The 27,456-nt window shown below is 44.0% G+C and overlaps 1 protein-coding gene across 2 annotated transcripts; it reads right to left on the reverse strand.

Annotated features, from left to right (window-relative positions):
• Nucleotides 1-1,256: 1,256 nt before the first annotated feature.
• Nucleotides 1,257-26,371, reverse strand: ctsl.1 (cathepsin L.1). Of its 2 annotated transcripts, XM_078237204.1 has the most exons (9): nt 26,292-26,371; nt 26,090-26,192; nt 22,416-22,558; nt 20,341-20,532; nt 16,904-17,095; nt 11,357-11,522; nt 10,036-10,141; nt 4,350-4,445; nt 1,257-1,656 (listed from the first exon to the last, which is right to left on the reverse strand). In XM_078237204.1, exons 2-9 carry the CDS (start codon nt 26,184-26,186, stop codon nt 1,650-1,652), a joined length of 999 nt encoding a protein of 332 aa, XP_078093330.1. In that variant the 5' UTR covers nt 26,187-26,192; nt 26,292-26,371; the 3' UTR covers nt 1,257-1,649. The 2 variants fall into 2 exon arrangements, with proteins under 2 accessions (XP_078093330.1, XP_078093331.1); XM_078237205.1 differs by having other exon boundaries at nt 26,090-26,298.
• Nucleotides 26,372-27,456: the final 1,085 nt, after the last annotated feature.

Below are 27,456 nucleotides of genomic sequence, written 5' to 3' on the forward strand. Positions count from 1 at the left end.
ATTTTATATTTGTGGTAAATTGTGAACTGATTAATTAGTAGACTTTGAAGCTTAAATATTTTCAATTACAATTCTTTAAGTTGTTTGCAATATGTTAGCTATTACCTTTACCCTCAGGTATATGTTCCAATCTATCATTTGCTCGATGTAAAATAAAATGAAAGTGGTTTTATTTGGCTGGTTTGTCCCCTGTTTGTGTGACTTTGGAACATTATTTAAAATGATTGGTTGCATGGACAGTTCGATGACACCACACCAGCTCCACTGTGGAAAGCCCCAGTAATGAACGTTGCAATCAGTGACAGGAATGACTAGAGGCGACAGAGGTGAAATTGTCAACCAAGAGATTGCTAGGTTTGTGCAAGATGAGTGAGATTTACTTCCCTTTAACCGTTAACTGAAAAAGCTGGGCCAATTTTACACTCTTACATAGAATCCCTACAATGTAGAAGGAGGTCATTCGGCCCTTCGTGTCTGCACTGACCACAATCCCACCCAGGCCCTATCCCCGTAACCCCACCTATTTACCCTGCTAATCCCCTTGAAACTAGGGTCAATTTACCATGGCCAATCAACCTAACCTGCACATCTTTGGACTCTGGGAGGAAACCGGAGCACCCGAAGGAAACCCAGACAGACTCGGGTAGAACGTGCAAACTCCACACAAGCCGGAAATCGAACCCGGGTCCCTGGCGCTTTAAGGCAGCAGTGCTAATCACTGTGCCATCGTGCTGCCGAGATGTGGAGGAATTTATTTTTTCAGAAGGCTGTTAGTGTTTGGAATGATGTGGAGATGCCGGCGTTGGACTGGGGTAAGCACAATAAGAAGTCTCACAACACCAGGTTAAAGTCCAACAGGTTTATTTGGTAGCACAAGCTTTTGGAGTGTCGCTCCTTCTTCTCCGAAAGCTCGTGCTACCAAATAAACCTGTTGGACTTTAACCTGGTGTTGTGAGACTTCTTACTGTGTTTGGAATTCCCAGCGAGCAGTGGAGGCTGCGGGTTCATTGGATGTATTCCAGACTGAATTAGACAGATTTTTGGTTGGCAAAAGAGTCAGGAGTGATGGGGGACAGACAGGAAAGTGGAGTTAAGGCCACATCAGATCAGCCATGATCTTATTGTCTTGAGGGACCAAATGACCTATTCCTGCTCCTATAATGTTCTTCTGTTCAATATCTGACAACCTTAAAATGGCTGGAGGACAGCGAAGATGCAGGCAAGTGATTCACAACAAATGAGAAGCACCAAATGTTGAAGGGAAAAGTGACATTTATTGCCTTGTAGACAGGACAGACAAGCACCGACTATCTTTCCAGAAGATCTTGGCGAGTTTAGCGCACTGTGTACTGCACGATGGCATACAGGGCTATTAAATGGACATGCCGCCTTGAACACAGATTGCAACACATACACATTAAAAACCTGTTGAAGGAAATGAGTTCTGAAAACGTGACTGTTCCATACATGTTACAAATTACACCGCTTAATCTCTTCAGTGTGGCCGTCAATGAAAAATTAAATTTACAAAAAGAAATCTATCTATAAATGTGATTCATTATATTACTCATTGAAAGTGATTGGGTTCAAAAATATATGTAACCTCATGCTTTTTATTCATATTCTCTGGTTTCGGGATGGTGAGAATTTCAGTATCTGTGAATGAAAATAGAGAAGTTTAAGATTGGTGCAGAGTAACAGCAACTCGACAGTAGGAGTACACAAAAAGTCTTGCATGGTGATTCTGGCCATAATGTTTTTACTTTTACCCTTTATTGTTTGATATAGCACATCTATAGCAGTTAGCACTGCTGCTTCACAGCGCCAGGGACCCGTGTTCGATTCCCGACTTGGGTCACTGTCTGTGTGGAGTTTGCATGTTCTCCCCGTGTCTGCGTGGGTTTCCTCCGGGTGCTCCGGTTTCCTCCCACATTCAGAATGATGTGCTGGTTAGGTGCATTGACCCGAATAGGTGCCAGACTGTGGCGACTAGAGGAATTTCACAGTAACTTCATTGCAGTGTTAATGTAAGCCTTACTTGTGACTAATAAATAAAAGTCTAACTTTTTCTCTGAACATTCAATGCTAATGTGGGTTCAAGTTCCAATCCAGAACTTGAGCACATAAATTGAGGCTGTCTCTCCACCCGAGTGCTGAGAGAGTGCGACACTGTTAAAGGTGCTCTTTTTCAAATAAGACATCAAACTGAGGCCCTGTCTGCCCTCACAGATGGACATAAAAGATCCCATGGCACTATTTTGAAGAGCATGAGAGTTATTTAAGTTTAAGTTTATTTATTATTGTCGCAAGTAGGCTTACATTCACACTGCAATGAAGTTACTGTGAAAATCCCCTAGTCGCCACACTCCAGCACTTGTCCGGGTACACTGAGGGGGGATTTAGCATAGCCAATACACCTAACCAGCACGACCTTTTGACTATCCCTGGTATCTGGGTCTATGTTCTCCCTCAATCAATCTGAAACAGATGATCTGGTCATTATCACATTGCTCTTTGTGGGAGTTTGCTGTGCGCAAATTGGCTGCCGCATTTCCTACATTGCAGTAGTGTTTCAGAAAAGGTGTAAAGACGTGCTGAGCTCATGAAAACCTCTACTTGATCATAGAATCCAAACAGTGCAGAAGGAGGCCATTCAGCCCATCGAGCCTGCATCGACAACAATCCCACCCAGGCCCTATCCCCTTAGCCCCACATATTACCCTGCTAATCCCCCTGACACTAAGGGACAATTTAGTGTGGCCAATCAACCTGACCTGCACATCTTTGGAGTGTGGGAGGAAACCGGAGCACCCGGAGGAAACCCACGCAGACACGGGGAGAATGTGAAAAACTCCACGCAGACAGTGACCCGAGCCAGGAATCGACCATGGGTTCCTGGCGCTGTGAGGCAGCAGTGCTAAACACTGTGCCACCGTGCCACCCCAAATGATCTTTTTTTTTTAACTGCATAATGTTCATATATTAAAATGTGAATTCTTGGTCACAAATATGAGTCTGTCAAAGGGCATTGAAACCTGAATGAGCAGGAAATAACATCAGTCAATAAAATATACCTTCTATGTGACTTCTGATAGCTGCATTAGAATAAACTGCATTTCAAAGTGAAAAGTGTACCAGCTCTTGATGCCTGCTGTCATCTGACCCTGCGTGATCTCTGTTCCTCAAACATTCTATGCAGGTCTTTTGAGAAGTAAATACCCTTTTTAGTTTTGGTTTGTAAATTTTCGACCCTTCAATCTCCCTGGGTTAGAGCCAGGAGGAGGAAGAGTGTTTATGGTGAGAGATTGGAAAGTGTTGATGTCCCAAGGGACCGAGGTGTCCTTGTTCATAAGTCATTGAAAGCTAACATGCAGGTACAGCAAGCAATAAGGAAGGCAAATAGTATGTTGGCCCTCATTGCAAGAGAATTTGAGCACAGGAGTGAAGGTGTCTTACTGCAATTATATAGAGCCTCATGTGGAGACCAAGCCTGGAGTATTGGGTATACCTTTGACCTCCTCACTTCAGGACAGAGTTACTTGTCATAAAGGGACTACAGTGTCACGGGTCAAAATCCTAGAACTCCCCCCAACAAGAGCACTGTGGACATGCCAAGATGTTCAGGAAGAAGGCTCCCAACTCCCTTCTCAAAGGTCATTGGAGATGGGCAACAATGCTCATATCCCATGAATGAATGAAAAAAGGGCCTAGTTTTTTTGATTTTGGCATTCACCTGCGTCACCTAAAAAATGTACAGGACAAATTTAGCAGCTGCCCAAAAGCAGATAGAATCCCTACAGTTCAGAAGGAGGCCATTCAGCCCATCAAGTCTGCACCGATCACAATCCCAACCAGGCCTTATTCCTGTAACCCCACATATTTATCCTGCTAGTTCCCTGACACTAAGGGTCAATTTAGCATGGTCAATCCACCTAACCTGCACATAAGAACAGTACAGCACAGGAAACAGGCCCTTCGATCTTCATCTTTGGACTGTGGGAGGAAACCAGAGCACCCGGAGGAAACCCACACAGACACAGGAAGAATGTGCAAACTAGACACAGACAGTGGCCCGAGGCAGGAATTGAACCCGGGTCCCTGGCACTGTGAGGCAGCAGTGCTAACCACTGTGCCACCGTGGATTTATTGTGGACTATCCACTGCTAACGTACAGATCATTGTGCTAATTTTACATCTGAAGAAGAAGCAAACGCCAACCAATTTCTACCAGGCTCCAACCCCACACCACCACACATCGCTGATTTATCTCATGTTGTCTGGTGCATGAATTCAGCACACAATTCACTTTGAAATAAATTCGACAAGGCAAAACAAATAATTAGACTTACACCAAAGGGAAGCTGGCAAGCGACGCAATTCCACATTGATTATCCTTGTTCCTTGACATGTAAATATATCCTTCGTCACCCCAGGATGTACCCCAGCTGACAAAAATAATCACGAAATGAGTATTTAGAAATGTTAAAATCAGAACCAACAAATAGCTGATTCCAGCTCAAATTTCTCCTGTTCTTACGTAAAAAGGTCTCAAATTACATGGGGCATTATTAGCCAATGAATATTTAACACATGTAACAGAATTGTTCTATAATTTGAATTATATAAATACCTATGTCAAAATAGAAGACAAAGAAATTTCATGCCATCGTGTTAAACCTTTTATTGCACTAGATTCCGACACAGTCCATTGAGCATAAGCTTGTGTTAACATTCATTTGTTGATGTTACACTGTGTATTGTCAAAACCAATGAGTGACTGAGAAGCACATTAAACTGCAACCATGAAATAAACTTTTTTTCCTTTAAATATTCTTCTTTTTCCTCTTCCAGACAATGTAGGTGATTTTCTTGCCTTGGCCCAGCGGTTAGCACTGCTGCCTCACAGCGGCAGGGACCCGGGTTCGATTCCGGCCTTGTGACTGTCCCTGTGGTGTCTGCACGTTCTCCCGTGTCTGCGTGGGTTTCCTCCGGGTGCTCCACTTTCCTCCCACAGTCCAAAGATGTGCAGGTTAAGTTGATTGGCCATGCTAAATTGCCCACTAGTGTCAAGGAGGATTAGCAGAGTAAATACATGGGGATACGGGAATAAGGCCTGGGTGGGATTGTTATCAGTGGAGGCTCGATGGGCCAAATGGCCTCCTTCTGCACTGTAGGGATTCTATGATTATATGATTAACATAGGACATAGAACATAGAACAGTACAGCACAGAACAGGCCCTTCGGCCCACGATGTTGTGCCGAGCTTTGTCTGAAACCCAGATCAAGCTATTTCCTCCCTATCATCCCGAAGTACTCCATGTGCCTATCCAATAGCTTCTTAAATGTTCCTAAAGTTTCTGACTCCACTATCCCTGCAGGCAGTCCATTCCACACCCCAACCACTCTCTGCGTAAAGAACCTACCTCGGACATCCTTCCTATATCTCCCACCATGAAGCCTATAGTTATGCCCCCTAGTTACCGCTCCATTCGCCCGAGGAAATAGTCTTTGAACGTTCACTCTATCTATTCCCCTCATCATCTTATAAACCTCCATCAAGTCTCCTCTCAACCTCCTCCGCTCCAAAGAGAAAAGCCCAGGTTCCCTCAATCTTTCCTCATAAGACCTACCCTCCAAACAAGGCAGCATCCTGGTAAATCTCCTTTGCACTCTCTCCAATGCTTCCACATCCTTCTTATAGTGAGGTGACCAGAACTGCACACAATATTCCAAATGTGGTCTCACCAAGGTCCTGTACAGTTGCAGCATAACCCCACGGCTCTTAAACTCAAACCCCCTGTTAATGAATGCCAACACACTATAGGCCTTCTTCACGGCTCTATCCACTTGAGTGGCAACCTTCAGAGATCTATGGATATGGACCCCAAGATCTCTCTGTTCCTCCACATTCTTCAGAACTCTACCTTTGACCCTGTAATCCACATTTAAATTTGTCCTACCAAAATGAATCACCTCGCATTTGTCAGGGTTAAACTCCATTTGCCATTTTTCAGCCCAGCTCTGCATCCTATCTATATCTCTTTGCAGCCTACAACAGCCCTCCACCTCATCCACTACTCCACCAATCTTGGTGTCATCAGCAAATTTACTGATCCACCCTTCAGCCCCCTCCTCCAAGTCATTTATAAAAATGACAAATAGCAGAGGACCAAGCACTGATCCCTGTGGCACTCCGCTGGTAACCGGTTTCCAGTCCGAAAATTTTCCATCCACCACCACTCTCTGTCTTCTGTTAGATAGCCAGTTACCTATCCAGTCGGCCAAACTTCCCTCTATCCCACACATCCTTACTTTCTTCATAAGCCGACTGTGGGGGACTTATCAAACGCCTTACTAAAATCCATGTATATGACATCAACTGCACTACCTTCACCTACACACTTAGTTACCTCCTCAAAAAATTCTATCAAATTTGTGAGGCAAGACTTGCCCTTCACAAATCCGTGCTGACTATCCCGGATTAAGCTGCATCTTTCTAAATGGTCGTAAATCCTATCCCTAAGGAGCTTTTCAATCAACTTACCGACCACCGAAGTAAGACTAACCGGCCTATAATTACCAGGGTCATTTCTATTCCCTTTCTTAAACAGAGGAACCACATTCGCCACTCTCCAGTCCTCTGGCACCACCCCCGTGGACAGTGAGGACGCAAAGATCAATGCCAAAGGCTCTGCTATCTCATCCCTTGCCTCCCAAAGAATCCTAGGATATATTTCATCAGGCCCAGGGGACTTATCAACTTTCAGTTTATTCAAAATTGCTAGTACATCTTCCCTCCGAACATCTACTTCCTCCAGCCTATCAGCCTGTGACACCTTCTCTTCCTCAAAAACATGGCCCCTCTCCTTGGTGAACACCGAAGAAAAGTATTCATTCATCACCTCTCCTATCTCTTCTGACTCCATGCACAAATTCCCACTGCCGTCCTTGACCGGCCCCAGCCTCACCCTGTTCATTCTTTTATAACTCACATAAGAGTAAAAAGCCTTGGGGTTTTCCTTGATCCGACCCGCCAAGGACTTCTCATGTCCTCTCCTAGCTCTCCTAAGCCCCTTTTTCAGCTCATTTCTTGCTAACTTGTAACCCTCCATCGAGCCAACTGAACCTTGTTTTCTCAACCAAACATACGCTTCCTTCTTCCTCTTGACAAGACATTCCACCTCTTTTGTGAACCATGGTTCCCTCACTCGGCCATTTCCTCTCTGCCTGGCAGGGACATACCTATCAAGGACACGCAGTATTTGTTCCTTGAAAAAGTTCCACTTATCATTAGTGCCTTTGCCTGACAATTTTTGTTCCCATCCTATGCTTCCTAATTCCCACCTGATTGCATCATAATTACCTCTCCCCCAATTGTAAACTATGCCCTGCCGTATGGCCCTCTCCCTCTCCATTGCAATAACAAAAGACACCGAATTGTGGTCACTATCTCCAAAGTGCTCTCCCACAACCAAATCCAACACTTGGCCCGGCTCATTTCCCAGTACCAAATCCAATTAACTTTGATTTTCATCCCCAATTAATTTTTTTATTATCATGGGATGCGGGCGTCACTGGCTAGGCCAGCATTGTTATCGCCCATTCCTTATTACCCTTCAGAAGGTGGTGTTGAGCTACCTTCTTGAACCGTTGGAGTCCATTTGATATAAGATTACCAGATTGAGAAATCTGGGTGGCAGAAAGTTGGATGTAACAACGTAGAAAGATTCACGATTAAATTAAGCCTGACAGGGACTGAGACATGAACGTTTGTGGCATAAAAGCAAAAGATACAGGAGCAGAATTAAGCCATTCAGCCCACTCAGCCTGCTCCGCCATTCAATCATGGCTAATAAGTTTCTCAACCCCATTCTCCCGCCTTTTAGCTGTAACCTTTGATCTTCTTACCAATCAAGGACATATCTATCTCTGTCTTAAATACACTCAATGACCTGGCCTCCACAGCCTTCTGTGGCAATGAATTCCAAAGATTCACCACCATCTGGCTGAAGAAATTCCTCCTCATCTCGGTTCTAAAGGGTCGTCCCTTTACTCTCAGGCTGTACCCTCAGAGCCTAGTCTTGCCTACTCATAGAAACATCTTCCCCACATCCAATCTATCTCGGCCTTTCAGTATTCTGGAAATATAAAGCCAGCAACAAAGAGACTCAAGTCAAGAGGTAGCTTCTTAAATATTATCCAACCCATTGACTGGAATCCCCATTGCTCCTGCCTTGCTGATTAGTCAAAATGTAAATGTGTTGGGTCCTCGAATCACAGGCAACAAGGATTTATAACGAAGATTAATTTATTCACTAGTTTAGCAGCCACTTCAACATTCTGCCCCGCACTCCAAACACGTGACCTCTATTGTAGCCGCGTCATCACGTAATCATGTGACCACTCGGTCCACGCAAGACATCTACAGGCAAAGGCACACAAGTTGTCTAATGACCCCAGAGAAAGCTTTCCCATCAGGAGCCAGTGAAACATGGCCTACTTGAACATGGCTCAATCAGCTCAGAGCCGCAAAATATTTGGGCAGAAGTGAGCCAAACTAATTCTGTCAACAGTGACTGCGAAGAGGGATCCCAAATGATGAAATATCTCCTGGAATTCCACTGTGATTGCTACAGAGAAGTCAGTGGGTGGGAGACAGCAGACAGATGGTGCAGTGTATAGTAGCAATGTCAAAAATAATACAAAAGCTGATCCTGGAAGAGGAAATATTGAAAGAAATGAAAGGGGAAAAAATGAACTCTTAGAATTTATTATTTGAAACTGTTTCCAAGTGTCTGTTAGTTGCCAAACAGATCTTTATTGGTGAGTTGACATCAGAGAGGATAGTTTTACCCTTATTTCTACATTTAGCATACAAAACTCAACTGGTAGATGATGGATTTCTTGTTATTACCTTATTGTAATAAGATTGGAAAATGGCACCTCAATGATTAATCCCACTAATTGTTAGTTATCTACTTCATTCTGCCAATATAAATGAACAATACAAATGGTCTCTTCATTTATAATGAAGAACAATCACTGCCAAATGCCAACATTGTGTGAAAAGTAAGAGAACAGGGGCCTGTTTTTCCAGCTCTGGTTGATGCAGGCGCTAATCACATTATGGACGGAAACTCTCACGAGAAGACCATAATGGGATTTGCGCCAGGGAGATCCCAGAATGAGATCTTCCCTGCCCCTCACTGACAACGTCATCAGATTCACACGCAGTGAGGACGTGAATCTGATTGCCATTCCTTTAAATATACTTACACATTCAAAACTGGCCTATCGCCGTATCTTCCGGAAACATCGTGGCCGGAATTTTCCGGCCATTCGCGCCAGCGGGATTCTCTGGACCCGCTACAGTGAACAGAGGTCTGGCTGAGTGCTGAGTTCTCCATCCTTGCTTGCAGGAGTGGCGGGACGTGAATGGCCGGCCCACATGTTCCCACCTGCCGGCATTACATCATGCTGGCCGGAGCTGGTCCCCAAAAACGGAGAGCAGTTGAGATGGTCACGCCGGGGGCTTGAAGGCCGGTGTAACCCCTGGGTGGTCAGGGACATGGCCGGACAGTGCTGGCACCCTGGCTACACCAACCCAAGGGGTGGGGCCTACAGGGCACGGGGCTACAGGGGATTTGTAGATGACCCCATAGTGGGGGTTTGCTTCACGTGTGGAGGGGGTAATAGAGAGCCTAATGCTAGATTGGGGCGGGGTCTTTAATGTTGATTTGAGATCAGGGCTCATTTAAATTAGTGGCAGTATCTCTGTGGAGTCGGGTTGCCGCCATATTTAGCCCCACTTCTCAAAATGTTGGCACAAAACATGCCCTCCCTCCTTTAAAATGGCAAAGTGTGGGAGGATCGGGAGGCAAAACTTGTCTGTTTCTCTGGGGAGAAACACACCGGTTTTCAGTCTGATACGTGGGATTATTCCACCCTAACGTTACATGGACTAACAGCAGCAGGGTTGAATAAATTCTATGGATTTTATATAATATTTGCAAGGCGTTGGTCTATGTTCTTACCTGTTCTTAACAAGCCAGTAGTCGCTTCCATATAATGTTCCATATCCAACAACTAGAACACCATGATCAAGATCTTCACTGTTGCACAATGGTTCATCATAGACTCCTGCATTTAATTGGAACAAAGATACCAATGTTTTTCCCAATAATAGAGTTTAGAAATCACAAAGGATTTGTAAACTTACAAATTCCCTGTTTAAGATGTCTGAAAATCTGAGATAAGTAATTCATGTTATTCAACAAATACTTACATTGTTAAAAAGTGATCTGTAATAATCTGATCTGGGCAAAAAATGGATACAGCTTGTTCATTCTCTTTACACTTGTTAGAAGCAACATACATTCATAAACAGGGACCCATTCTCAGCAAACAAAAGGAATAGTTTCAAGCCTTGTGCCTTTGGTGAATTATGAAGGAACTTGGGGAGGCTATAGTTCCCCGTTCGCTTTCATGATTGCAACCTCTTGGCCAATCAGAATCGACTTGTCAACCAATCAGCACCCTTTCCTTCTGTAGTACAACATGTGGTGATGGTGTGAAATCTGGTGTTCTTGCATTTGTTCTGATGAGTACAAGATGAAAAGCTTTGACAACATGTCTCTCTATTCAGCAGTATTAAATATCTGTGCTACAAAGCAACAGTTTATAAATCTTGCTCTTCTAACATCTAGTGATGACTATGTTCCTTTGATAATAGGGCAAAAATATCCACTCCATTGCCTCGGGATGCAGTTTTGTACAGCAGGAGTGACTACTGAGAATTTTTGTCCATTATATTGCATATAGGCCAAAAGTCCAATGCACTGATCTCTGACTGCACCCACATTCCAAATATATATGGAGCAAGAGTCTTTGCCATGGGTGGTAAATCATAAAATTGAACCATACAAATAGGTAAGGAAATATATTCCATTTAGATATAATGGGCAGGATTTTATGACCTTGCTCACCCCAAGACCGTAAAATCCCGCCTGAGGTCAACGGACCTTTCCATGGTCCGCCCCTTGCCCACTCCGATTCCTGTCCAGGGCGGTAAAACTCTGGCCAATAACTCCAGGAGTTAGCTGTAAAGGAGTGGAGCTCTATTGCAAAAATAAAGCAAAGCGAAACCACAACCCTGTGGTGAACACAAACAGGTCCCAACCGGGACAATACAACAATGGACCCACTCCGGGTCCTGCTTTATATAGGGCTCAATATACAAGCTCCACCTGGTAAGGTAATTACCAACCACCAGGGAGTTCATATTCAATGAGTCCTCCGGGGAGGTCAATTAGTGATTTCCCCGTGCAGGTCCTGGGGATTATCACAGATATCTACCTGAGGAATACAGCTGGAACGATGGTAGACCAGCATCAATGCCAACAGAGATTGGCCCATTCTTGGCCACTGCCATCTGTAAATAATCTTCACTTCCCCTGGGAAGGACAATATATCCATTACAAGTCGCGCCAACAGTTTCTGGATTGAACTTGCAGGGTCCATCCTGAATAAAAGGGACAAAAATGACAGAGCTAATTGTGCTGAAGTCTGGCACAGTTTGTGTCATGAAATAAAAATGAATTTTACATATTTAATAATATTCTCGCCACACTATATCGTCTTGGTTAGTTCCATTAGGGTTGTGAATTGAAAGTGATGATATTACACATTTTAACATAGTACTTGGCACAATGGTCACATCTGGTGCTTTGGAAAGACAACACAGTGTGGATTAGATATGACCAGCATTATGCTCTGATAGAATGCAGAAAGGCCCCATTTTTTGGTGTTAATTAGACGCAGTTTTGCATTCCAGAACAGAAACAACTAGCGACTACACTTAGCTGAAAGATTGAATTTAAACACAATTTTATACATAAAAGATCTTTTAGAATGTGATATGATTGTCTGCTGGCTGAGGCCTCAGTGAAAGTAAAATACATATTTATTCATAAGGGGAATTCTTAACCACTGCCTGTGAGAAGAACCACTCTTCAATTATTCAAATTATTTTCTTTTACATCGAGCGTTTGGAATTAGGTTTACTGCTGGTAATAGGTTAGCTATTTAGACCAGATGTGCCCCTTTTGACAGACGTCACTTGCAACTATGCTATTCTGCTTTCTCAGAGTCGAGTCATAATGATACAAAAGGAGGCCATTAGGCCCATTGAATCCATGCTGGCTCTTTTGAGAGCAAGCCAGTCAGCCCTATTTCTGCATACCACCTTTGAAGACCGACAACTTCATTCTCAAGTTAACATCTATGTTTTCTCTTGAAATCAATCATTGTGTCTGCTTCTAAAGCCCTCATCACTACTGGTTGTTTAAAAAATTCTTCCCAACATCTTGCCCGCATCTCTGGTCCAAAACCATGAATGTGTCATCCAATTCTTGCACCATCAGCTGATGGGAAGACCTTTTCTTTGTCTATTGTCTCCAAATCTGCCATAACCTCTGCCAAATCTCTTAATTTCCATATCCCCAAGGTGGACAATGCCTGTTTCTCCAGCCTAATCTTGCAGTTAAAATCTCTTCCCCCCCCGAAACCATTCCGGTAAACCTCTGCAACTTTTCAACATCCTTCCTGAAGTGTGGTGACCAGAATTAGATGCGTTACTCTAGTTGTGGCCAGATTCAGCACAACATTTCCTGTTTTGGTGTTCGATGTCTCTTTATGAAGCTAAATATCCCGTGTGCTTTGCAAATAATTGTCTCCATACACTCTGCCACCTTCAAAGATTGACGTACATGAACCCTTATCATTAGTCTATATTGCCTCTCCCTATCCATTTGCCAAAATGCATTACCTCACATTTCTCTGTATTAAATTCTATCTGCCACTTGTCTGCCCATCCTGTTCACCTATCTACGTCCCGTTGCAGGAGACTGGTAGCATCCTCACTGTGTGCCACATCTCCAAATTTGGTATCAGCAAATTTAGAAATTCCAATATCTTCTTTAGAGGCAGAATCATAGAATCCATACAGTGCAGAAGGAGGCCATTTAGCCCACCGAGTCTGCACTGACTACAATCCCACCCACGCCCTATTCCCGTAACCCCATGTCCTGGTAGCCCCCTGCTAGCCCCCTGCCACTAGGGTCAATTTAAGATGGCCAAACAACCTAACCGGCACATCTTTGGACTGTGGGAGGAAACCGGAGCACCCGGAGGAAACCCCCACACAGACACAGGAAGAACATGAAAACTCCACACAGAGAGTCACCCAAGGCCGGAATTGAACCCAAGTCCCTGGTGCTGTGAGGCAGCAGTGCTATCCCTGTGCCACCATGCCGCAAGATGAAAAAAATACATTTACCTAGATACCTATGTTTCTGATTAAATATACTTTGTATTTACAGCCTGTCCATCATTATTGTGGGAGCACCAACCCCATGAGGACTGCAGCAGCTGTATAGAAGTTTACAGGATAGAATCTGGCCATTCTTATTATAGAGATCCTACAGGACAGAAAGAGGCCATTCGGCCCATCGAGTCTGCACCGACCACAATCCCACCCAGGCCCTACCCCCATATCCCTACATATTTACCCACTAATCCCTCCAACCTACGCATCTCAGGCCACTAAGGGCAATTTTTAGCATGGCCAATCAACCTAACCCGCACATCTTTGGACTGTGGGAGGAAACCGGAGTACCCGGAGGAAACCCACGCAGACACGAGGAGAATGTGCAAACTCCACACAGACAGTGACCCAAGCTGGGAATCGAACCCAGGTCCCTGGAGCTGTGAAGCAGCTGTGCTAACCACTGTGCTACCGTGCCGCCCCATATTCGGCCCAACAAGTCCAGGAGAAGGCCTACCCTTCCCAGTGCAACTAGAGTGGCCAACAAATGGAGCGTTTTCAGCATCACCTACATCCTGAGGTCAAATTAAAATAACTTCTAGGGTAAAGAAAAAATGAGAATTGAGGAAAAGTGTAAAATGGTGACTTGTTTGGTATCTCCGCACAAACCTTCTCTCCCTTTGGCAAATAGTGGGGAAATGTTGGACAGATTGGCAGGCTACCTTTTGAATCTGTTGTGATGTTCTTCTACCTTGGACTCGAGGCATGGGACTTCGTTCTGAGACAGACTCTGGTATCTGCTATGTGGGACTAAAAAACACTTGTTTTTTAGTCCCACATCTAAACAGGTTACAGAGTAGGCACATTGCTCCTAGGCATGATCTGAACCTCTCTCTCTCTTGAGAGTGTGACGCATGCCTCACTGATGTCGGAGGTATATCATAATCTATGTCATAAATTGGCATTTCCATTTGTTAACGCTCTAGTTCGAACCCTATCAGAAATGCTCCTTGCATGGCCAATAAGTCCTGGAGTGGAATGTGAACCCAGCGCTTCCCGACCTCAGTGATAAAACTGCTTGTGTGAAATAAAAATTCAAAGAAAATGATGTGCTGTTTGAATGGCAAGTTATCGGATACCAGTTCATTCAGCCATAGTCACCTGTTTAGCAAAATGATAACCCCTTATAATCCAAGGATGCTGAGGTCAATAGCAATGACCCCATCATTGCCACTGGAGTGATTAATGGCTGTGATTAGTCACATCTTCAAGATCATTGTACAAGCAATGACCAGAATGGTAGAAGGATCTTGGTATTCTTGCATCAAGCAATTCGCTATTCCTGTGACTGATAGGAACAGAATGGACTGGGGAGCAAATCGGTTGCAATTCACAGAAAAAAAGAACACGTTTTTTTGCCTCACCCTCAAAGAAGATCAATTCTTTAAATGTGTTCATAGAATCATAGCATCGCCACAGTGCAGAAAGAGGCCATTCAGCCCATCGAGCCCGCACCAACAACAATCCCACATAGGGCCTATCCCCGTAACCGCACATATTTCCTCTAGTTCCTTTTGACACCAAGGGGCAATTTAGCATGGCGAGTCAAACTAACCCACACATTTTTGGAGTGTGGGAGGAACCCGGAGCACCCAGAGGAAACCCATGCATTCACGGGGAGAACGTGCAAACTCAACACAGACAGTGACCCAAGACTGGTATTGAATCTGCGTCCCTGATGTTGTGAGGTAGCAATGCTAAACACTGTACTACCGTGCCACCCATGTTGGGTGATGTAAAGTGATTAGCTCATTGTACATGTTACAAGCACAATATGCTGATGTTAAAGACCATTAAAAATCTACTTAAGTTAGGGGATCAATCTTTGTTTTAAGGTGTTAATTGCACTTCATTCCAATAATAAAAACTGATTTTTCACTGTCGCTGTGCCGGTTATTGCGCTTAGTGTTTCTGAGGACATGGTAACAAACAACACAGATAAGATCATATCAGACAGTGTATTTTCTTCATAGAATCCCCTACAGTGCAGAAGAAGGTCATTCAGCCCATTGAGTCTGCAACAACTCTCTGCCAAAGTATCTTACCCAGGCCCTCCCACTGGCCCTATACCCATAACCCCACATATTTGCCATGGCTAATCCATCTAACCTACACATCTTGGGACACTACAGGGCAATTTTGTATTGAACCATGGCCAATCCACCTAACCTGCACATCTTTGGATACTAAAGAGGGATCAGTGCTTGGTCCTCTGCTCTTTGTGATTTTTATTAATGGCTTAGAGGAGGGGGCTGAAGGGTGGATCAGTAAATTTGCTGATGACACCAAGATTGGTGGAGTAGTGGATGAGGTGGAGGGCTGTTGTAGGCTGCAAAGAGACATAGATAGGATGCAAAGCTGGGCTGAAAAATGACAAATGGAGTTTAACCCTGATAAATGTGAGGTGATTCATTTTGGTAGGACAAATTTAAATGTGGATTACAGGGTCAAAGGTAGGGTTCTGAAGACTGTGGAGGAACAGAGAGATCTTGGGGTTCATATCCACAGATCTCTAAAGGTTGTCACTCAAGTGGATAGATCTGTGAAGAAGGCCTATAGTGTGTTAGCTTTTATTAACAGGGGGTTGGAGTTTAAGAGCCGTGGGGTTATGCTGCAACTGTACAGGACCTTGGTGAGACCACATTTGGAATATTGTTTGCAGTTCTGGTCGCCTCACTATAAGAAGGATGTGGAAGCGCTGGAAAGAGTGCAGAGGAGATTTACCAGGATGCTGCCTGGTTTGGAGGGTAGGTCTTATGAGGAAAGGTTGCGGGAGCTAGGGCTGTTCTCTCTGGAGCGGAGGAGGCTGAGGGGAGACTTAATAGAGGTTTATAAAATGATGAAGGGGATAGATAGAGTGAACGTTCAAAGACTATTTCCTCGGGTGGATGGAGCTATTACAAGGGGGCATAACTATAGGGTTCGTGGTGGGAGATACAGGAAGGATATCAGAGGTAGGTTCTTTACGCAGAGAGTGGTTGGGGTGTGGAATGGACTGCCTGCAGTGACAGTGGAGTCAGACACTTTAGGAACATTTAAGCGGTTATTGGATAGGCACATGGAGCACACCAGGATGATAGGGAGTGGGATAGCTTGATCTTGGTTTCAGATAAAGCTCGGCACAACATCGTGGGCCGAAGGGCCTGTTCTGTGCTGTACTGTTCTATGTTCTATGTTAAAGAGCAATTTAGCATGGCCACTCCACCTAACTTGCACATCTTTGGACTGTGGGAGGAAACCGGAGCGCCCGGAGGAAACCCACGCAGACACGGGAAGAACGTACAAATTCCACACAGACAGTGACCTGAGGCCGGAATTGAACCCAGGTCCCTGGTGCTGGGAGGCAGCAATGCTAACCACTGTGCCACCACAATGCCCTAACTACTGTGCCACCATGCCACTTTTACATTCATATTTGGCTCTCATTTGAGATTTTATACGTATTTGAGAGGTTGTGCCTATTTGCATTAAAGCACTAACTTAACATGGAATACTTTATCAAGATGATCTTGGCTAACCTCTGCTGTGTATGGATACGATTCTTCAGTATCAACTCCTCTGTTGGCAATTATATAGTTAAATGCATAATCCATGAGTCCTCCATCACAGCCTTCATTTCCATAATCAGTTGAGCAGTCGACGAGCTGCTGCTCACTCAGAGAGATTAAGTTACCAGTCTTCCGAAAGTGCTGTCCTTCCAAAGACCCTGTCTGTTAGAAATCAACCACCCAATTAAATGCAGGCAAAAGATCAAAACACCAAAAATAACACAGAATGCTTCATCTAAGTATTAAAATTACTGAACGATCAGTTCTTCCCTCAGGAGAGACACTGGGCGGAGTTTACCAGTCTCGCTTGCCCCGAAACTGGAAAATCCCACCCGAGATCAATGGACCTTTCAATGGTCCACCCTCACTTGCTCTAATTTCCCTGGTGGGCGGGACGGCAAAATTCCACCCATTAAACTACAGAAGCATCAGGAAGTTAATATCGCTGCTAAACATGCTATAGGCTTATTTGTACAAAATAAAACATGCCATAAGCTGCTTTATGCAAAACCACTGATAGACACTTGTTCACGATAGACGAATTGTCAGCTCAAATATAAATATGTATGATCTGATAGCCATCACAGAGACGCGGTTGCAAGGTGACCAAGACTGGTACCTTAATACGCATGGGTATTTAAAATTTCGGAAGGACAAGAACCTAGGAAAAGCTGTTAGCTCTGTTAGTGAGGGATGACCTTAGTTCTAAAGATCAAAATATAAAATCAGATTTGGTAGAGATAAGAATTAGCAAAGGTGAGAATTCTCTTGTGGGAGTGGCTAATATGCCTCCTGTCAGTAACCACACTGTAGGACGAGGTATAAAGTAAGGTATAAAGCGAGAAATAACAGGAGCAAGCAAGAAAGGCACAGCAATAATCATGGGTAATTTTAATCCACACATAGCTTGAATGAATCAAATCAGCAATTTCTTAGAGCAGCATGTTCTAGTGCCACCAAGAGGATTGACTTTTCTCCACCTGATAGTGCAAAGAGCAGGATTAATTAAGCATAAAGGAGAATCTAGTAGCAGGTGATCATAACATAATTGAATTCTGCATTCAGTTTGAACAAATGAAGGGCAAGAAGTGTGGGACAAAGACTAGTAATTCAAACTTAAATAAGGACAATTACAATGATATGAGAATAGAGTTGGAAAAAGTGAACTGGGAAACTAGGCCAAATAGTAGGACAGTAGAGAGAAGTTAAGTAAATATTCCATAATTCCCAGCAAAGATATTCCCTATTGAGAAAGAAAGACTCTGGAAGAAGGATTGAGCAGCTATAGCTAAGAAAATTATAGGTAGTATCAAACTGAAAAACAATGTGTACAATACTGTGAAGGTCAGTAGGGTGGCACGGTGGCACAGTGGTTAGCACTGCTGCCTCACAGCACCAGGGACCTGGGTTCGATTCCCGGCTTGGGTCACTGTCTGTGTGGAGTTTGCATGTTCTTCCTGTGTCGGTGTGGGTTTCCTCCGGGTGCTCCAATTTCCTCCCACAGTCTGAAAGACGTGCTGGTTAGGTGCATTGACCCGAACAGAGTGTGGCGACTAGGGAAATTTCACAGTAACTTCATTGCAGTGTTAATGTAAGCCTCACTAATAAATAAACTTTGACTTTTAGGTGAGAAGATTGGACAGAATTTAGAAATTAGCAAAAGAATGATTAAAAAGACAAAAAGGAGGGAGAAATTAGAGTATGAGTGTAATCTAGTTCGTAATAGACCAACGGTTAGCAAGAGTTTCTATTAAGTATTTAGAAAGGAGGAGAGTAACTAAAATAAATATTGATCCCTCAGATGGTGAGACTGAAGATTTAATAATGGGGAACAAGGAAATGGCAGGAGTTTTGGACAGATGTTTTTTGTTTGTCTTTACTGTGGAAGACACAAAACAAAGAGGTAAACGAGAGAGAAGATTCTAAAACAATCACAATCACTAGGGAAAAGGTATTAGGAAAATTATTAGAACTACAGTGGACAAAGTCCCTGGACTGGACAGCTTCCATTCTAAAATCTTAAAAGAAGTGGCTGCAGGGTTAATAGATGCAGTGGCTGTGATCTTACAACACTGCTTAGATTCTGGAAAGGTCACAGCAGATTGAAAAATCACTAATGTAAAAGACAGTAACTTCATTGCAGTGTTGATGTAAGCTGACTTGTGACACTAATAAATAAACTTTAAAGCTTTAAACTTTAAACCTCTATTAAAGAAAAAGGGGCACACAAAACAGGAAAACTATAGGTCAGTTAGCTTAATGTCTGTAATTGGGAAAATGCTAGAATCCATTATTAAGGTGGCAATAGCAGGACATTTAGAGAATCAAAAGACAATCAGGCAGAGTCTACATAGCTTTGTGAAAGGGAAATTGTTTTTACTAATTTATTATAGTTTTTCGAGGAAGTAAAATTAATGTGGATAAAGGAGAACCTGTAGATGTGGTGTAGTTGGATTTCCAAAAGATATTTGACAATGTGTCAGATCAAAGGTTTTTTTCACAAAATAAGAACTCATGGCATAGAGGGTAACATATTAGCATGGATATAGAATTGGTTAGCTAACAATTGGTTAATCCCGACCCTAACCCTAACTAAGTCCTGGGACCCAGAAGACAGGTAAGCGGCGGGGGTCCCAGCAAACGTTTGGCAGCATGGAGCGGGGAGAGGGGTGATTGGGGTCTTGTGGATTAGGCTGGGGGGGGGGGGGAGGGGGGGGCAGGGAGGTTCAGAGATCACATTAAGGGGTGGGCTCCTCCACTCAGAAAGGGTCTTCTGAAGAGCTGCCCCGCATCCCCCTTCCCTTCTGAGATCAAACCTAATTTTTTTTGGCCTTCCCCACGGCAAACCGTATTCACCCACCAGGCTGGGCAGGAAATGGCCCTTAAGTGGCCTCATAAGAGAATTAACTGGGGCGAGGCCAGACTTCCCATCTGAGGCCTATCTGACCCAGTGCAAAATTGCAACCAGGTCAGGGCAGGAACCTGAAGGCAATCCCCTCCATGTAATTTCACCCCACCCATCTCATAACCCACAGGGGGAGTTGGACAAAGATAAAATTCTGACCATTACTTTATTGAATGGTGAAGCTGGCCTGAGGGGCCAATCCTAATCCTAATTATTATCTTTCCTTTAATGCTGAAAGCACCTCAAGATGCTTAACTGCAGAGCCTCACAATACCAAAATATGGAAGGAAATTTTATATAACCACACCCAACATTGATTTCGCAACCGCACAATTTGATGACAAAATTACATAATTTTAGCCAAAGTTTAGTTACTACTTCCTCCTTCAGTTAAGCCAAAGATTTACTTCAGTCATGTTCAATGGACCAGGATGTAGTGCTTTACTCTGGCCAAGCAATTTTCACCTTTAATAAGACTGTACAACTTATACATCAGACTTACGGCACTGAATGCCCAACAGGAACCACATTGTTGCTGGTCTTTCACACGGGTTACATAGCCTTTATCCCTCCAGTCCACACGATCTGGGAAGCTAATGTTCTTGAAGGACAGAGAGGTGTCTGGTGTAAACTTTGTGGCAGTGGTGTTTCGCAAGCAGTTGCCAAGTACCACTTTTTTATATTCTTCATTTTTCTGCAAAGAAAAGTCATTAAAATTATTAATCTGTGAACTCTTTTAGTATTTATAGGTTAGGGCATGAGGCAATAGCTTCACGATTAAGACTTGTCAGATCACTTAACACTTAACATGACCATCTCCATAAAAATGTTATTCTTATTGAGTGACTCCATATAAAGTAAAGTTTATTTATTCATCACAAGTAGGCTTGCATTCACACTGCAACGAAGATACTGTAAAAATCCCCTAGTTGCCACATTCCCGGCGCCTGTTCGGGTACGCTGAGAGAAAATTTAGCATGGCCAATGCACCTAACCAGCACGTCTTTCGGACTGTGGGAGGAAACCGAGCACCCGGAGGAAACCCACGCAGACACGGGGAGAATGTGCAAACTCCACACATGATGTGGAGTTGCCGGTGTTGGACTGGGGTAGGCACAGTAAACAGTCTCACAACACCAGGTTAAAGTCCAACAGGTTTATTTGGTAGTACGAGCTTTCGGGGCGCTGCAGCGCTGTGCAAACTCCACACAGACAGTGACCCAAGCCGGGAATCGAACCCGGGTCCCGAGTGCTGTGAGGCAGCAGTGCTAACCACTATGCCACTGTGCCGCTCTTGGCACGGTGGCACAGAATCATTTTGATTTGCTTTCAAAAGGGATTCCTAAAATTAATTGCAAGTACATTTGATTGTTCTTTGACTGGCTGATTAGAATCTTGTATGCAGCTTTGAAGATCTTGTCTTGCAATGGGTCACATCCCTGCATCTGAGCCAGAAGTTCTGGGTCCAGGAACTGATGGCCAAGGAAGGCATGTTCATAACGTGGCCGAACAGGTTGAGTATCAGCCTGTAAATCCTTCCATTAAAGGCCAATGGCAGGCGATAAGGGTGGGAGAGATTCCTGGTCAGCCATGTGATGGAAAGAACATTGGTGCCTCTCCCATCACTCTCTGCAGCTCCAGACTACACTTTGCCACAGCAGCCTGGGCTCAATGAGTGAACTGTAACTTTCCACCACCAAGGTGGCAGGAACACTGTAACCACCAGATTACATCCTATGCATATTGCCAGGATGGAACTTGAATTGAGAATTGACATGCCTCTCCCACCAATTAGCTTGTAAAATGTTTGGAGAGGACAGTGTAAGCAAGTTTAAATATCAAAGGGGTTCAAGAAAATCCCACGACTTCTAAATTTAAAAAAATTATTATGGGATGTGGACGTCACTGGGTGGGCCAGCATTTATTGACCATCCCTAGTTGCCCTTGAACTGAGTGGCTTGCGAGACCATTTCAGAGGCATTTAAGAGTCTACAACACTTTGCTGTGGATCTGGAGTCACATGTAGGCCAGACTGGGTAAGGATGGCAGATTTCCTTCCCTGAAGGACATTAGTGAACTAGATGGGTTTTTAATCACCATGGTTTCATGGTTGTCACTGGACTTTTAATTCCAATTTTTTTTTTGTTTTATTGAATTCAAATTTCACCAACTGGGATTTGGAACTGGGTCTCCAGAGCTTTACCCTTGGTCGCTTTATTGCTAGTCAGTGGCAACACCACTACACCACCTACACCACATGCATTTACCCTAGCTAGTCCCCTTGACACCAAGGGGCAGTTTAGCATGGCCAATCCACCTAACTCGCATATCTTTGGATTGTGAGAGGAAACTGAAGCACCCGGAGGAAACCCACGCAGACACAGGGAGAATGTGCAAACTCCCCACAGACAGTGACCCCAGCCGGGAATCGAACCCCAGTCCCTGGCGTTGTGAGGCAGCAGTGCTAACTACTGTGCTGCCGTGCCGCCCCCAATTATGATTTCAAAACAGAAACCACTTTGCCCCAATATTAAAGTTGCATTGTATCGATAAAGAAACTAGTAAATAATGAATTACCAGGTCAGCAAAAATGTTCATCCCCAATCTATAGGTAAAGAACCCCTGGTCTGCCAGTACATTATGCTTCATAACCATCTTCCAGTTAGCCAGCCAGATCTCCTTACGATGGGCTACCTCCTCAGGAGAAAAATATGATTTACCTTGAATTAAAGAACAACATTCTCAATTCCTGAGTAAAGCCTAATTCAGTGAGATACTTTGAATTGAATTAGAAGAATGATCCAGTTTTGATCCACGGCCAATTAACTTTTCTCCAATGCATCAAACACTTTTAAATTTCAATGTGAAATATAGACACATGTGGACATGAAAAGTGTAGCAATACGAAATGTACTACACATCAAATATCTCTGAAATGAAACAGAATAACAAATTTCACCACATTATAAATGGCTACTATTTATTAATTGAAAATATTTATTAACAGAAAAATCGGAAGGAAATAACTTAATGTGACAGATTTTGCCTCAGTGGGGCATCTAAGAGCATCTGCTATAGGATTCGTCCATGCACCCTGCAGCTCTGTCCATTCTTATCTACAAGGTTGCTGATATCAGTGCAGTGAGAGAACCAGGGCATCTGGGACCTGAGTGGACAGGATGATCACCCCGGGCATCTGCTTCACCAGTGAGATTTAAGAATTAGGAAATATAAGACCAAAAGACCATAAGGTATAGCAGCAGAATTAGGCCACTCAGCCCATCGAGTCTGCTCCGCCATTCAATCATGGCTGATATTTTTCTCATCCCCATTCTCCTGCCTTTTCCCCGTAACCCCCGATTCCCTTACCAATCAAGAACCTATCTATCTCTGTCTTAAAGACACTCAATGACCTGGCCTCCACAGCCTTCTGGCGCAAAGAGTTCCACAGATTTACCACTCTCTGGCTGAAGAAATTCCTCCTCATCTCTGTTTTAAAGGATCGCCCCTTTAGCCTGAGGTTGTGCCCTCTGGTTCTAGTTTTTCCTTCTAGTGGAAACATCCTCTCCACGTCCACTCTATCCAGGCCTCGCAGTATCCTGTAAGTTTCAATAAGATCCCCCCTCATCCTTCTAAACCTCCAACGAGTACAGACCCAGAGTCCTCAACCATTCCTATACAGTAGAGGGACTTAAAAGGAGGATAAATTCAATTGGGTACAGGAAGAGAAATAAATAGAGGAGAAGATACGGTTAAAAGAGAGAGAGAAAAAAAAGACAGGCAAGAAAAGTAAGAAAACAAGTAAAATTTAATAGGTGACATTTCTGAAATTGTCATAAATCTGAGAAAATAAGCCTCCACGCTTGTCATAGAATCCCTACGGTGCAGAAGGAGGCCATTTGGCCCATCAGGTTTGCACCGACAACAATCTCACCCACGCCCTATCTGCTTAACATCACATATTTGCCCTGCTCGCCCCCCTGACACAAAGGGGCAATGTAGCACAGCCAATCAACCTAACACACACATTTTTGGACTGTGGGAGGAAACCGGACCACCCGGAGGAAACCCACGCAGACATGGGGAGTGACCCAAGCCGGGAATCAAACCCAGATCCCTGGCACGGTGAGGCAGCAGTGCTAACCACTGTGCCATGTCATAGCTACGTGCATTGCCATGGAGGTAAACTGTGGAAAGGGGGTGCTTTACTTTCAGTTTGACCGATTTCTGTGATTAACATCTTGTGATTCCAATGAAAGGGGAAATATACAGTCTTTTGCAACAGGTTAGGCTTTTCTATTTTGATTCTGATAAACAAGGTGTTTCCTTTCATTGAATTTCGCTGAAGTGGATTTTGACTTTGTGCGCCAAATGGCAGCCCTTTTATACCTCACCTGCTCAGGCTGCCAACTTGCTGCCATCTATTTTACAATATCTCACAGCTGAGATCTATCCCAGCGTGCTATTCCGTGAGAGAAAGGAACTGCGTAAATTGGGCCGCAGTTACACTGCAAAAGCAGTGAGGGACAGATTGTTGGAAAGTGTAAACCATAATAAGCAACCCAATTTACACTGTGGATAGAATTATCCAGTCCTGCCCGCCCCGAAGTCAACAGACCTTTCAATGGTCCATCAAATGATCCGTCCCAGCCTTGACGATTCCCGCAGTAGGCGGGATGTCTATGTTTGTGACAAAGCGTCACTTCCCAATCCAACAGATCTTTCAAATCTCCATACACTACACATTGGAGGTCCTCACACCATCAAGCCCAAGTGGTGTGAGGCAACCGGCTGGAAGAATCTCACTGCTCTTGATATCCGTATACTCCAACAGCAGGCTGGGCCCTAAATCAGCTCTGACGAAGGGTCATCCTGACTCGAAACTTTGGCTCTGTTCTCTCCCTACAGGTGCTGTCAGACCTGATGAGATTTTCCAGCGTTATCTGCTTTTGACTCATTGAGAACTTGAACAAAGAACAAAGAACAAAGAACAGTACAGCACAGGAACAGGCCCTTTGGCCCTCCAAGCCTGCGCCGATCATGATGCCTGCCTAAACTAAAACTGTACGCACTTACGGAATCTGTATCCTTCCATTCCCATCCTATTCGTGTATTCGTCTAGTTGCCCCTTACATGCCGCTATCATACCTGCTCCCACCACCTCCCCGGGCAACACGTTCCAGACATTCACCACCCTCTGTGTAAAAAACTTGCCTCGGGCACCTCCTCTAAACTTTTCCCCACGCACCTTAAACCTATGTCCCCTAGTACTTGCCTTTTCTACCCTAGGAAAGAGCATCTGGCTATCCACTCTGTCCGTGCCACTCATAATCTTGTAACTACTTGGCATCACAGTAACACGGTGATGTTTGTAATCCACACTGAGCTGAATTTATGCTGAAATAAACGGGAAGCTTTAGGTTGTGTTAGGTGTCGAAGTCCAAGAAACCTGCTCTAGTTGTAGCGATAGTATTTATGTGGCTGGTTTAATTAAGCTCCTGGTTAATGGTGACTAACAAGATGTTTAAGTTTGTTTATTAGTGTCACAAGTAGGCTTACATTAACACTGCAATGAAGTTACTGCAAAAATCCCCTAGTCGACACACTCCGGCACCTGTTCGGGTACATTGACGGAGAATTTAGCATGGCCATTGCACCCTAACCAGCACGTCTTTCGGACTGCGGGTGGAAACCGGAGCACCCGGAGGAAACCCATGCAGACATGGGGAGAACGTGCAGACTCCGCAAAAACAGTGGCCCAAGTCGGGAATCGAACCCAGGTCCCTGGCGCTGTGAGGCAGCCGTGCTAACCACTGTGCCACCGTGCTGCCCATTCTGTTATGATGGTAATGCCATTGAATGTCGAAGATATGTGGTTAGGCTCTCTCTTGTTGAAGATAGTCACCGTCTGACATGAATGTTTCTTGTGGAAATTTCCTTCTGAAATCCCTCCCTGCTTTTCAAACACAATTTTGCTCCTTTGAATGTTTGTGGCTGACTGATTAAACTTCAAACCTTCCTCTGCCTCTAAACTGCCCTTAAATTTCATCTCCAAGTTAGAAAACACCAAAATATTTTGTAACTATGTACTAACAATTATACTTTTAAAAAAACTCAAATATTTAATACAATATTTCCAGCTGTAGTGGAGTTCCAGCTCACTGGATACATGCATTGCAGATGCAACAGGCATAGCACATGTTTCACAACACTTACTTTATCAGCTAAACAAAGTAAACCAAATAACTTACCGAACCTCTTTCTCCAATTGAGCCATTCCAAATCTTCAGGAGAGAAGCTGGCAGCACTTGCCAACGCCACAACACCAGCTAATATCAGAAACTTCATCCTAAACTGAAGTTCCGAAGGTCAGTTATTGAACTCAAAAGTTTAGAAAAGCATAAACATTGAGACTCGGGTGTTTGCACTGAACCGTGCAAATATAATTCTCACCTGGGCTTTCCTTCTCACCAAAGATCTATCGAGGTTAGATTCCAGTAAAATAAAATCAGCGTCAAGAAAATGCAGAGAATTTATACGTGTTCCCTCGTCACCGACTCATCATGAGGTTTGTGCTTACTGGCCAAAAAAGGAGGAAATAGTTGTTTCCTCTCAATTTAATTCAAACTATGATGTGATGCTGTGTAAATTTACAAACCAAATGTTCCAAGAATTGACACTTTGCATCATTTGCAAAATCCAGTAAGCACTCTTTGGTAGAAGAAAAATCACACAGAATCCCGACAGTGCAGAAGGAGGCTATTGGGCCCATCAAGTCTGCACTGACTCTCTGACAGAGTGTCTTATCCAGGCCCTCTCTCTTGCCCTATCCCTGTAACCTCACGCATTTTGTATCATGGCTAATTGCCGTAACCTATCATCTTGGGACACTAAAGGGCAATTTAGCATGATCACTCCACCTAACCTGCCACATCTTGGGACACTAAGGAGCAGTTTAGCATGGCCAATTCATCTAACCTGCACATCATAGGACACGAAGGACAGTTTAGCATGGCCAATTCACCCAACCTGCACATCTTAGGACATGAAGGGCAGTTTAGCATGGCTAATTCACCTAATCTGCACATCTTGGGACACTAAGGGACCATTTAGCATGGCCAATTCACCTAACCTGCACATCTTGGGATACTAAGGGGCAATTTAGCATGGCCAATTCACCTAACCTGCACATCTTGGGACACAAAGGGGCAATTTAGCACGGCCAATCCACCTAACCTACCATATCTTTGGACTGTGAGAGGAAACCGGAGCACCCCGAGGGAACCCATGCAGACATGGGGAGAATGTGCAAACTCCACACAGACACCCAAGGCTGGAATTGAACCCAGGTTCCTGGCGCTATGAGGCAGCAGTGCTAACTTCTGTGCCACCGTGCCGCCCCTTCATCCTTTGATGAAACCACACAAAAAAAAGTTATTACTAAAAACACAAATTTATTCCAAGAAAAACACTTTTGTAAAAGCTATATATGTGTCTTGCAGTCGAATATGTTCCATGCAATAAAAATCTACAGAGCCCTACTTGAATCATGTTGAAGTGAAACTCTATATGAATCAAAAAACAAAGTCACAAGAACAAAATCTGTTCCAACACAGTT

This window comes from Mustelus asterias, chromosome 21, assembly GCF_964213995.1.
Source record: "Mustelus asterias chromosome 21, sMusAst1.hap1.1, whole genome shotgun sequence".
Classification (NCBI taxonomy): Eukaryota; Metazoa; Chordata; class Chondrichthyes; order Carcharhiniformes; family Triakidae; genus Mustelus; species Mustelus asterias.

Coding starts and splice junctions, on each gene's coding strand:
- ctsl.1 (XM_078237204.1), bottom strand. CDS start 26,186: ATGAAGTTTCTGATATTAGCTGGTGTTGTGGCGTTGGCAAGTGCTGCC. Junction 11,523..16,903: donor CGTATCCATACACAGCAGAG/GTTAGCCAAGAT, acceptor CCTTTTATTCAG/GATGGACCCTGCAAGTTCAA. Junction 10,142..11,356: donor GTTCCAGCTGTATTCCTCAG/GTAGATATCTGT, acceptor AATTAAATGCAG/GAGTCTATGATGAACCATTG.